The 12,973-nt window shown below is 41.7% G+C and overlaps 1 protein-coding gene across 2 annotated transcripts; it reads right to left on the reverse strand.

Moving 5' to 3' along the window:
- Positions 1-1,721: 1,721 nt before the first annotated feature.
- On the reverse strand, positions 1,722-12,691 carry LOC106584719 (eukaryotic translation initiation factor 3 subunit J-A). Of its 2 annotated transcripts, none has more exons than XM_082968158.1 (8): positions 12,583-12,691; positions 12,375-12,460; positions 8,766-8,820; positions 8,572-8,666; positions 5,977-6,175; positions 2,660-2,821; positions 2,447-2,520; positions 1,722-2,373 (listed from the first exon to the last, which is right to left on the reverse strand). In XM_082968158.1, exons 1-8 carry the CDS (start codon positions 12,602-12,604, stop codon positions 2,239-2,241), a joined length of 828 nt encoding a protein of 275 aa, XP_082824284.1. In that variant the 5' UTR covers positions 12,605-12,691; the 3' UTR covers positions 1,722-2,238. The 2 variants fall into 2 exon arrangements, with proteins under 2 accessions (XP_082824284.1, XP_014025716.1); XM_014170241.3 differs by having other exon boundaries at positions 8,572-8,684.
- Between the last annotated feature and the right edge of the window lie 282 nt (positions 12,692-12,973).

A 12,973-nucleotide genomic window follows, 5' to 3' on the forward strand; every position in this document is an offset into this window, starting at 1 on the left:
AACCATTTGCGACCAAGCTTTAACTTCCTGACTGATGTCTTGAGATGTTGCTTCAATATATCCACATAATTTTCCTCCCTCATGATGCCATCTATTTTGTGAAGTGCACCAGTCCCTCCTGCAGCAAAGCACCCCCACAACATGATGCTGCCACCCCCATGCTTTACGGTTGGGATGGTGTTCTTCGGCTTGCAAGCCTCCCCTTTATCCTCCTAACATAACGATGGTCATTATGGCCAAACAGTTCTATTTTTGTTTCATCCAACCAGAGGACATTTCTCCAAAAAGTACTATCTTTGTCCCCATGTGCAGTTGCAAACCGTAGTCTGGCTTTTTATGGAGGTTTTGGAGCAGTGGCTTCTTCCTTGCTGAGCGGCCTTTCAGGTTATGTCGATGTAGGACTCGTTTTACTGTGGATATAAGTTCTTTTGTACCTGTTTCCTCCAGCATCTTCACAAGGTCCTTTACTGTTGTTCTGGGATTGATTTGCACTTTTCGCACCAAAGTACGTTCATCTCTAGGAGACAGAACGCGCCTCCATCCTGAGCGGTATGACGGCTAAGTGGTCCCATGGTGTTAATACTTGCATACTATTGTTTGTTCAGATGAACGTGGTACCTTCAGGCGTTTGGAAATTGCTCCCAAGGATGAACCAGACTTGTGGAGGTCTACAATTTGTTTTCTGAGGTCTTGGCTAATTCCTTTTGATTTTTCCATGATGTCAAGCAGAGGCACTGAGTTTGAAGGTAGGCCTTGAAATACCTCCACAAGTACACCTCCAATTGACTCAAATGGTGTCAATTAGCCTATCAGAAGCTTCTAAAGCCATGACATCATTTTCTGGAATTTCCCAAGCTGTTTAAAGGCACAGTCAACTTAGTGTAAACTTCTGACCCACTGGAATTGTGATACAGTGAAATATAAGTTAAATAATTTGTCCGTAAACAATTGTTGGAAAAATTGCTTGTGTCATGCACAAAGTCCTAACCGACTTGCCAAAACTATAGTTTGTTAACAAGAAATTTGTGGAGTGGTTGAAAAACGAGTTTTAATGACTCCAACCTAAGTGTATGTAAACTTCCGACTTCAACTGTATGTAAATGTGATATCAGTTTTTTATTAGTAATACATTTGCAGAAATGTTAACCTGTTTTTGCTTTGTCATTAGGGGTGTAGATTGAGGAGAAAAAAAAACGATTTAATCCATTTTAGAATAAGGCTGTAACGCAACAAAATGTGGAAAAAGTCAAGGGGTCTGAATACTTTCCAAATGCACTGTAACTACACAAATATATTCCTGAGTGTGTACCCAACATTTTCATAGTAATGTGGCTTTTCTCAAGTGGTTTTATGCTCCAGGTGTTATTTGGACATTTTCTCCTGCAAATACTATTGTTGCATTTACACAGGCAGCCCAATTCTGATATTTTTTCCCACCAAATTGGTCTTTTGACCAATCACATCAGATATTTTCACATCAGATCTGTTCTGATTGCTCAAAAGACCAATTAGTTAAAACAAATATCAGAATTGGGATGACGGTGTAAACGCAGCCTATGTGATCTCTACTCAAGGATAAATATAGTGGAATATGGGATGAGCAAACTGACATTTGGAGACCTACATTCTTCACAGTAAAAAAATGTAGTTCATATTTTGGAACGCCAGTAGCCAATAAAACACATAATATTCAATGATACTGGAGACAAATATAGTCAATCTCATTTGCATAGAACACCACATTTATTTTCCTTCCGCTTTCAGTCGTCAAACAGTAACAATTCATTTTGTTGAAACATTTATTTTAAAGATAAAACTGAATTCATTGTAGATTTGGAAAAAACGAGAATGCTGGTAAAACATTTTGGAACTCAGAACATTCTTACAGTGAAGGGAACTCAAGGATCAGTTACTTGTCTTGTTGGTCAGTCAGTTTCGAGGAACCGTCGAAGGAATCCAGACGAGGACACAACCATATTGAGATCACATGTTCACGTTCTTCGTCAAACCATTCAACACTTCTTTCAGAATCTTGTTTGTGTGCAGCGGGCGACACAAGGGTGGTGTTCATTGGATGGCTTTGGGCAGCAGAATAGGTCATAGGTCAGGGGTCATGCTCCGAGGTGGATGAATCGAGCAGAGCTGAGAGGGAATGGGAAGGACAGTGGATGTCCCCTATATAAGGGCACTACTTGAACAGGTTGCCGTTTGAGACACAGCGGTCTCGTTGGTATCACGTCACATAAAGTCCTCGTAGTCTTGTGCGTAACCTCCATCGAACTCTCCGTAGTCTGCTAGGTCATCCTTCATCTTGGCCTTCATCCCTCCGGCAGCAACCACACCTTTTTTTTTCTTCTTTGCTTTATTCAGCTGCTGTTGGAAATAAAGAGGGGATGATTAGCATTGACTTATATCACAGGAATACACATTTGAAAAGACCACTTACCTTTTCCTGTTTCTGTTTCTCACTTAGTAATACTGTGAGGGAGTTGCTGACCTTTTTTAAGTCTTCTACCTCCACTGTAACATAAGAGGTGCACCGTTCCAAAAAAATGATTTAATATAAAACAGTACCACTGACAGTTGATATGATTGACTAATAACATTGGTTAATTTCTACATTTATATTATTAAAATGGATTATTAAATGAATACTCACATGAGAGACAGAGGTCTCGAAACAAGGACTCTAGGAAAGCGGAATAGTGTATAGAACTCTCAAAAGGTGATATCTTGTCTTTTAGCAGCTTTTCAAAATCTGTAAAGTCATCTTTAGAAGAGGGGCTTACAGCATCAATTCCTTTTACACTGTTGACGACACCTGATTTGGGAAGAAAAAAAATATATTTCAGCACTATGATGTTAAAACTTTCCACTGACAACTTGTGTTGACAATGTCAAAAAACGCTTTATACTTCTAGCAAAATGGCGGGTTTTAATCACAGATTCTCTGTAAAGCTTTTTTTATGAATCTGGAATGTGTAGCCTGTCAACTTTAAAATGTTTATCATGCATACAGTGTCTTCAGAAAGTATTCACACCCCTTGACTTTTTACATATGTTGTTGTGTTGCAGCATGAATTTAAAACAGATACCTCAATGTCAAAGTGAAATTATGTTTTTCAAAATGTTTACAAATATTTATTACACTTTGGATGGTGTATCAATACACCCAGTCACTACAAAGATACAGGCGTCCTTCCTAACTCAGTTGCTGGAGAGGAAGGAAACTGCTCAGGGATTTCACCATGAGGCCAATGGTGATTTTAAAACAATTAAGAGTTTAATGGCTGTGATAGGAGAAAACTGAGGATGGATCAACAACATTGTAGTTACTCCACAATACTAACCTAAATGACAGAGTGAAAATAAGGAAGTCTGTACAGAATAAACATATTCCAAAACACATATCCTGTTTGCAACAAGGCACAGTTATACTGCAAAAACTGTGGCAAAGTATTTCAATTTTTGTCCTGAACACAGTCTTATGTTTGGGGCAAATCCAACAACACAATGCTTTTTCAGGATAAAAAAAAATGTTGCTAAGCACAGGCAAAATCCTAGAGGAAAACAAGGTTCAATCTGCTTTCCACCAGACACTAGGCAGGTTTCCGGTCTGACCCAGGTCAATTCGACAAAAGCAATGGTGCAAAATTGCAAAAAAGCCTAGTGGTTAGAGCGTTGGGACAGTAACCGAAAAGTTGCAAGATTGACTCCCCGAGCTGACAAGGTAAAAAAATCTGTCGTTCAGCCCCTGAACAAGGCAGGTAACCCACTGCCAGTAGGCCGTCATTGTAAATAAGAATTTGTTCTTAACTGACTTGCCTAGTTAAATAAAGGTTACTTTATTTTTTTTTTAAATGTCCCATTTCATATTTTATTCTAAATGCCTACTGCTTGCAAAACTCTATTTTTGTAAACTATAAAAAAAATATATATATTTGTAGGAAAAGGATTGTCCTGACTTTCAAGAATGCCTGAATTGTTTCGCCTTGCTATTATGAATGGCTGGCAAGTTTCACCATCCAATTATTACAGATCTATAGGAGTGTAAGTTTTATCATGGCACGGACCGTGGCGATACATTGGCACATGAGAATTATTAGAATATGGCAAATATTTGTAGATTATTGTATTTTATACATGCTGGCTTTCGCGGGCTACCTGAAACATGAAACATAGTTTGGGAGGGCATACAGGCTGTGGCAAATTTTTCACTGGAGTTGCTTACCAAGAAGACAGTGAATGTTCCCGAGTGGCTGAGTTACAGTTTTGACATAAATCTAATTGAAAATCTATCACAAGACCTGAAAATGGTTGACTACCAATGATCAACAACCAATTTGACAGAGCTTGGAGAATTTGGAAAAGATTAAAATGGACAAATGTTGCACAATCCAGGTGTGGAAAACTCTTAGACTTAACCAAGAAGACACAGCTGTAATCGCTGCCAAATGTGCTCCAACAAAGCATTGACTCAGGGGTATTTCTGTATTTCATTTTCAAAAAATGTGCAAAAATTTCTCAAAACATGTTTCCACTTTGTAATTATGGGGTTTTGTGTGTAGATGGGTGAGAAAGAAAAAAAACATTTAATCCATTTTGAATTCAGGCTATAACACAACAAAATGTGGAATAAGTACAGTGTATTCGGACCCCTTGACTTTTTCCACGTTGTTATGTTACAGCCTTATTCCGCCAAAAATATGTTTTTACATTTCCGTCATAAATCTACACACAATACCCCATAATGACAAAGCGAAAACAGGTTTAGACATTTTTGCATATTTATTAAAAATAAAAAACAAATACCTTATTTACATAAGTATTCAGACCCTTTGCTATGAGACTTGAAATTGAGCTCAGGTGCATCCTGTTTCCATTGATCATCCTTGAGATTTTTCTACAACTTGATTGGAGGAGTCCACCTGTGGTAAATGCAATTGATTGGACATGTCAATATAAGGTCCCACAGTTGACAGTGCATGTCAGAGCAAAAACCAAGCCATGAGGTCGAAGGAATTGTCCGTAGAGCTCCGAGACAGGATTGTGTCGTGCACAGATCAGGGGAAGAGTACCAAAAAATGTCTGCAACATTGAAGGTCCCCAAGAACACAGTGGCCTCCATCATTCTTACATGGAAGAAGTTTGGAACCACCAAGACTCTTCCTAGAGCTGGCCTCCTGGCCAAACTGAGCAATCGGGGGAGAAGGGCCTTGGTCAGGGAGGTGACCAAGAACCAGATGGTCACTCAATTCCTCTGTAGAGATAGGAGAACCTTCCAGAAGGAACAACCATCTTTGCAGCACTCCACTAATCAGGCCTTTATGGTAGAGTGGCCAGACGGAAGGCACTTCTCAGTAAAAGGCACATGACAGCCTGCTTGGAGTTTGCCAAAAGGCACCTAAAGACTCTCAGACCATGAGAAACAAGATTCTCTGGTCTGATGAAACTAAGATTGAACTGTTTGGCCTGAATGCTAAGCATCACATCTGGAAGAAACCTGGCACCATCCCTACGGTGAAGCATGGTGGTGGCGGCATCATGCTCTGGGGATGTTTTTCAGCAGCAGGGACTGGAAGACTAGTCAGGATCAAGGGAACGATGAATGGCGCAAAGTACAGAGAGATCCTTGATGAAAACCTGCTCCAGAAGGCTCAGGACCTCAGACTGGGGTGAAAGTTCACCTTCCAACAGGACAACGACCCTAAGCACACTATATATATGGATGTATGCATCAGCAAATTGAACCATGTACTTATTTGCTTACTGACAGTATCATGACATCTGATAAAACAGACAAACAGGTTTTATATAAAACAGACAAGGCCAAACTTTTAATTTTCCTGTAATACTGGGACCAGTTCCCCAAAGTCATCTGAAGGCTAAATTCCTCATTGGAACTATAAGATCTATGGTTCAAATCATGAACTTAGCCTTAAGATGCTTTTGGGAAACCAGGCCCTGATCTCTTACCAAAAGCATCCTGAGCCAGTACAAGACCAGCCTCTTCCTGTAGTTTCTCTGCTAGCTCCTCCTCTGGTGTGAGTTCTGTTTCCTCTTCCTGTAGTTTCTCTGCTAGCTCCTCCTCTGGTGTGAGTTCTGTTTCATCTTCCTGTAGTTTCTCTGCTAGCTCCTCCTCTGGTGTGAGTTGTGTTTCATTAGATTCCTCTAACTACCAAGCAATAAATTAGAAACAGTATACTTTCAGATCCAGCAGAAAATGCCTTGTCAGTCATGGAAACTTTAGGCTATACACTGAGTGTACAAAACATTAAGGACACCTTCCTAATACTGAGTTGTGCACGTCCCTTTGGGTGGTGGACTATTCTTGATATACACGGGAAACTGTATGAAACAACCAGCAGCGTTGCAGTTCTTGACACAAACTGGTGCTCCTGGCACCTACTACCATACCCCGTTCAAAGGAACTTAAATATTTTGTCTTGCCCATTCACCCTCTGAATGTCACACAATCCATGACTCAATTGTCAAGGCTTAAAAATCCTTCTTTAAGCCTGTGACATCAATAAGGGATCATAGCTTTCACCTGGTCAGTCTGTCATGGAAAGAGCAGGTGTCCTTAATGTTTTGTATACTCAGTGTATATACAGTCGTGGCCAAAAGTTGAGAATGACACAAATATACATTTTCACAAAGTTTGCTGCGTCAGTGTCTTTCGATATTTTTGTCAGATGTTACTATGGAATACTGAAGTATAATTACAAGCATTTCATAAGTGTCAAAGACTTTTATTGACAATTACATAAAGTTGATGCAAAGAGTCAATATTTGCGGTGTTGACCATTCTTTTTCAAGACCTCTGCAATCCGCCCTGGCATGCTGTCAATTAACTTCTGGGCCACATCCTGAGTGATGGCAGCCCATTCTTGCATAATCAGTGCTTGGAGTTTGTCAGAATTTGTGGGTTTTTGATTGTCTACCCGCCTCTTGAGGATTGACCACAAGTTCTCAATGGGATTAAGGTCTGGGGAGTTCCTGGCCATGGACCCAAAATATCGATGTTTTGTTCCCCGAGCCACTTAGTTATCACTTTTGCCTTATGGCAAGGTGCTCCATCATGCTGGAAAAGGCATTGTTCGTCACCAAACTGTTCCCAGATGATTGGGAGAAGTTGCTCTCGGAGGATGTGTTGGTACCATTCTTTATTCATGGCTCTGTTCTTAGGCAAAATTGTGTGAGCCCACTCCCTTGGCTGAGAAGCAACCCCACACATGAATGATCTCAGGATGCTTTAATGTTGGCATGACACAGGACTGATGGTAGCGCTCACCTTGTCTTCTCCGGACAAGCTTTTTTCCGGATGCCCTAAACAATCGGAAAGGGGATTCATCAGAGAAAATGACTTTACCCCAGTCCTCAGCAGTCCAATCCCTGTACCTTTTGCAGAATATCAGTCTGTCCCTGATGTTTTTCCTGGAGAAAAGTGGCTTCTTTGCTGCCCTTCTTGACACCAGGCCATCCTCCAAAAGTCTTTGCCTCACTGTGCGTGCAGATGCACTCACACCTGCCTGCTGCCATTCCTGAGCAAGCTCTGTACTGGTGGTTCCCCGATCCAGCAGCTGAATCAACTTTAGGAGATGGTCCTGGCGCTTGCTGGACTTTCTTGGGCGCCCTGAATCCTTCTTCACAACAATTTAACCGCTCTCCTTGAAGTTCTTGATGATCCGATAAATGGTTGATTTAGATGCAATCTTACTGGCAGCAATATCCTTGCCTGTGAAGCCCTTTTTATGCAAAGCAATGATGACGGCACATGTTTCCTTGCAGTTAACCAATGGTTAACAGAGGAAGAACAATGATTCCAAGCACCACCCTCCTTTTGAAGCTTCCAGTCTGCTATTCGAACTCAATCAGCATGACAGAGTGATCTCCAGCCTTGTCCTCGTCAACACTCACACCTGTGTTAACGAGAGAATCACTGACATGATGTCAGCTGGTCCTTTTGTGGCAGGGATGAAATGCAGTGGAAAGGTTTTTGGGGGAATTCAGTTCATTTGCATGGCAAAGAGGGACTGCAATTAATTGTAATTCATCTGATCACTCTTCATAACATTCTGGAGTATATGCAAATTGCCATCATTCAAACTGAGGCAGCAGACTTTGTGAAAATTAATATTTGTGTCATTCTCAAAACTTTTGGCCATGACTGTACACACACACACACACACACACACACACACACACACACACACACACACACACACACACACACACACACACACACACACACACACACACACACACACACACAGTGAAACCCTTTGGGACGATTTGAGGTTTAATCTGGGTCTGGAAAACACTATTTTTTTACAGTCTCTGGGAATACCGGATGTACAGTATAATAATTTGTACCCAATCCAAATGATAAAGACAATTAAAATCATCAAGGCATCCCAAATTTACTCATATTTATGGAAGCAAAGGTCAAGTTTCTGCTGAATTCTGAGAAGAAAACCAGCAGTCGCAGTAGCTGGATTGGTTACCGTGGCTACTATCATGTACTCCATAGCAACGACAAGCAGAAATCCCAGTATGCAAGGCACTTACCCTCTTTCTCAACTCTTCTTGTTTTTTTCTTTGTAAACTTTCCCTTTCTTTGATTTTTTCAGCTAATTTCTTCTTTTCTGAAAGTTTTGTCTCTGCTACAAATGAAAAGAAAACTGAAAAAAAAAAATGATTTAATTTGAACTTGTATTAATATAATAGGAAACTCACTGGTTCAAGTCATGTGGTTTAAATACCTGCTTTTTTCTCTTCTGCGTTCTTCAATTCCTCCTCTTCATCATCCCAGTTATCCTACAAAGAGAACACACGGTGAGGGAAAAATGGATGCATGCTTCAGAATGTTGCGTCCAGTCATGTATCTAGCTTTAGTTACAACCAAAGCCATCACTATTTAGCTTATTCGTTTTTCAGCATTGGTTAGCACCAACCTGATTAAATCAGGCTGTCATACACAATTCATTGGTATATATAGTCTGAAACGAATGACTGCAAAATCATGTAAAATGTTCCTTACAAGCAGGAATGTTGAATAAAGTTACATTTGAACTTACTCTATTGGTCAGTCCTTCCGGATGGTACATTTTAGACAGAATATCCATAGGAAAGTATTGTTAAAACCAACTTGTTAAGAGTGCTGAAATTCAAACTGAAAGTTAAAACATCTGGCGCATGCGCAAACACCTGCTGACGTCAGTCTTGTGCACGTGCCTTGGGTCATGCGCAAACACACGCGTGTACGAGATACATGCGTACTAAAACTGACGTCACTAGGTGTTTACATGGTTTTGAGCATTGTGACAGTACTGATGCTCAAAAAAGTTGGGTAAACAAATACTTTTCTGGGGGATATTTTGTATAAAATTATAAACATTCTGGCTTGTAACTAACATTTACACGATTTTGCAGTCATTCCTTTTAGGACGTATATACCAATTCATTGTGTTATGTGATTAAATCAGACTGATATTCTAGCACCATTTGGGCCATCTACTGATGTTTACCAGTACAGTAAATCAAAATTCAAAAAGGCACTCGCACATACGGGTTCCTTCTCTTTTTCCTTACCAGTACAGTAAACAAACATGAACCTTAGTAACAGGCGTCACATACGGTGCTTATTCCTGGCAAGACGAAGCTAACTAGCTAGATTACATAGCTAGATAGCTTCTAAACTAGCAATAGAATGACAGACAGATGTAGCTAATCATTAGCAGGCCAATAGTGCATAGCTGTCGAGTAACGTGTAGCTACATAACGGTAGCCAACGGACTCATCAAGACCATCTAATCTACCGCGCTCGCTGCCCTAGGGGGCTAGCAGCACGCTGTCATCCTAGGGTGGCGCTAGCTACGCGCCCTAGGGTGGCAGCGCCGCTGTCACAAGTAGAGCAACATCGTTGGGAAAGTCATCGGGCCTGTCATGCCAAATAGAGTCCCCCCCCAGTCATTTATTATGGACGACGGGTCACACCAGTCATTTATTATGGACGACGGGTCACACCAGTCATTTATTATGGACGACGGGTCACACCAGTCATTTATTATGGACGACGGGTCACACCAGTCATTTATTATGGACGACGGGTCACACCAGTCATTTATTATGGACGACGGGTCACACCGGTCATTTATTATGGACGACGGGTCACACCGGTCATTTATTATGGACGACGGGTCACACCGGTCATTTATTATGGACGACGGGTCACACCAGTCATTTATTATGGACGACGGGTCACACCAGTCATTTATTATGGACGACGGGTCACACCAGTCATTTATTATGGACGACGGGTCACACCGGTCATTTATTATGAACGACGGGTCACACCGGTCATTTATTATGAACGACGGGTCACACCGGTCATTTATTATGAACGACGGGTCACACCAGTCATTTATTATGGACGACGGGTCACACCAGTCATTTATTATGGACGACGGGTCACACCAGTCATTTATTATGAACAACGGGTCACACCAGTCATTTATTATGGACGACGGGTCACACCAGTCATTTATTATGGACGACGGGTCACACCAGTCATTTATTATGGACGACGGGTCACACCAGTCATTTATTATGGACGACGGGTCACACCAGTCATTTATTATGGACGACGGGTCACACCGGTCATTTATTATGGACGACGGGTCACACCGGTCATTTATTATGGACGACGGGTCACACCGGTCATTTATTATGGACGACGGGTCACACCGGTCATTTATTATGGACGACGGGTCACACCAGTCATTTATTATGGACGACGGGTCACACCAGTCATTTATTATGGACGACGGGTCGAGGTTGATCACGGAGGACATCAGGTGGATCCAGATCTGGGGAAGGGATACGGTAGGTGTCTCAGAGCATGGCAGACGGGTGGCGGTCACACCAGTCATATATTAGTGAACGACGGGTCGCACCAGTCTGAGACACCTACCGTGTCCTTTCCCCAGACCTGGATCCCCATGATGTCCTCTTGCGGTTCTGCCATGCTCTGAGACAACTACCGTATCCCTTCTCCAGATCTGGATCCCCATGATGTCCTCTTGCGGTTCTGCCATGCTCTGAGACACCTACCGTGTCCCTTCCCCAGACCTGGATCCCCATGATGTCCTCTTGCGGTTCTGCCATGCTCTGAGACACCTACCGTGTCCCTTCCCCAGACCTGGATCCCCATGATGTCCTCCATGATCAACCACACTCCAAGATCCCACTTTTCCTTACAATTACCTACAGCTACTGGTAATGTCATGTTGTTTAATGTAATCTGCTAAGGGACCTGTGCTCGACATATAATCCGGGACACAGTGAGATGCACTACGTACACTAGCACTGTAAACACTCCAAGAGGGAAGAGAACAGCTGTGCCTGGACTACAATCTCCCTCCTCAAGTCCACCTTCTGAGACCGGCTGCCTGTCGAGGGAAAGTGTCTGGCAGAACCACCTGTAGCATCCACCTCTCCTCTATCCCACACACCAGAACTGAGATAAAACCCATGCCCTACTTCTGCCAACCTCCCCCCCAATCATATTATGTACATGTCATTCATCTGTTTTTTCAACTAAATGTATATTGTTTGTGTTGATGTTAGCCTATACTCATGTATTTCAGTCTATAGCTGTATAATGGTATTGTATTGTTGTTCTTTGCTATTTCAAAAGTACTGTTTACTTGTAATGTTGTTGACATGTTAAGGTACCTAAAAGTAGTTCAAAGTAATGTTTTCATTAAATAAGCTTTATTTACATAGTAGGGATGAAAATAATGTCATTTTGGCTGTAACGCTCTCCAAAATTCGACATTAGCTCAGGCCTGGGCAATTCCAGTCTCCCCCCCCCCCCCCCCTAGCAAACACACCTGATTTTAAACTAATTGCATTTTTAACTAAAGATCATGATTATTTGATTATTGGAGTCAAGTGTGTTAGCTGGGGACTGGGGGGAAAAAGTGTGACAGCAAGGCCCCAGAGGACTGGAGTTTCCCAGGCCTGCATTCTCTCATCACGCCGTTGATATAGCAACGGAAGCGAAGAGCTTCTAGAATCTCATTGTGACGCAGGGGGGGGAGACACTCTATTTGACATCACAGGCCGAATGTTCTGGACACTTTTTTACCGAGTCTGTCCTACTCCTGACTTGTCACTTTAGGCTGTGGACCACTCGGCTAACTTTGGTTAGATAACTAACTAACTACCTACCTACCTAGCAAACAGTAGCTAACACTGCTGACATCATATGTATGATCTAGTTAGGATGCGATGAGGTGATTAGATGCTCTTTGAAATCAACTACGGTGTAATGTGGTTGCTAGCTAACGTTAGCCTGCTATCGTTACCTTGATATCCTCATCCTCATCTTCGCCTTCCCATTTGTCTGCCACAACAGTCTTCTTGGGCTCGTCCGGATCGAAAGTGTCAGCATCTAAGACCCCAAAAAATACACATGTTACAAATGTAAACTATCATCTCTTGTATTTTTAATTGGCAATGTTTCGGTAAACTTGAAGAATGCTCCATTCCCACACAAGTGGATTGGATTCTTACCCCATGAATCTCCCTCCGCCATATTGCCTGTGTATCTGATCAGAACGAATTCCGTGGGTGTACAATCGGTAACTGGCTCTTTGGTTCCGAGAGAGAATGACGCACACGCCGATGTGTGCTGTCATGCTCCATATTATTATTCTCCAGTCATTGCTGCTCCCTATTTAGTGGCAACATAGCATCATTAGTTCAAGCCAAAACATAATGTCAGTTATATCAGTTCAGAATACCCATTAAAATAGTCATTTTTAGACCATTGAATATAGATGTCACAAGTTAGCAGTACTTCAGTAAAAGTACTTAAGTAAAAATACTTTAAAGTACTACTTAAGTAGTGTTTTGGGGTATCTGTACTTTACTATTTATATTTTTGACAACTTTTACTTTTACT

The sequence above is a fragment of the Salmo salar genome, chromosome 23 (genome assembly GCF_965601325.2).
Source record: "Salmo salar chromosome 23, fSalSal1, whole genome shotgun sequence".
NCBI lineage: Eukaryota > Metazoa > Chordata > Actinopteri > Salmoniformes > Salmonidae > Salmo > Salmo salar.

Bases quoted from the DNA above. Each gene is read 5' to 3' on its own strand.
- LOC106584719 (XM_014170241.3), bottom strand. From the start codon at position 12,604: ATGGCGGAGGGAGATTCATGGG. The intron at 8,821-12,374 runs GTAACGATAGCA...TTCTCTTTGTAG, and splicing joins ATGAGGATGAGGATATCAAG to GATAACTGGGATGATGAAGA. The intron at 2,521-2,659 runs GTGAGTATTCAT...CTTATGTTACAG, and splicing joins TCGAGACCTCTGTCTCTCAT to TGGAGGTAGAAGACTTAAAA.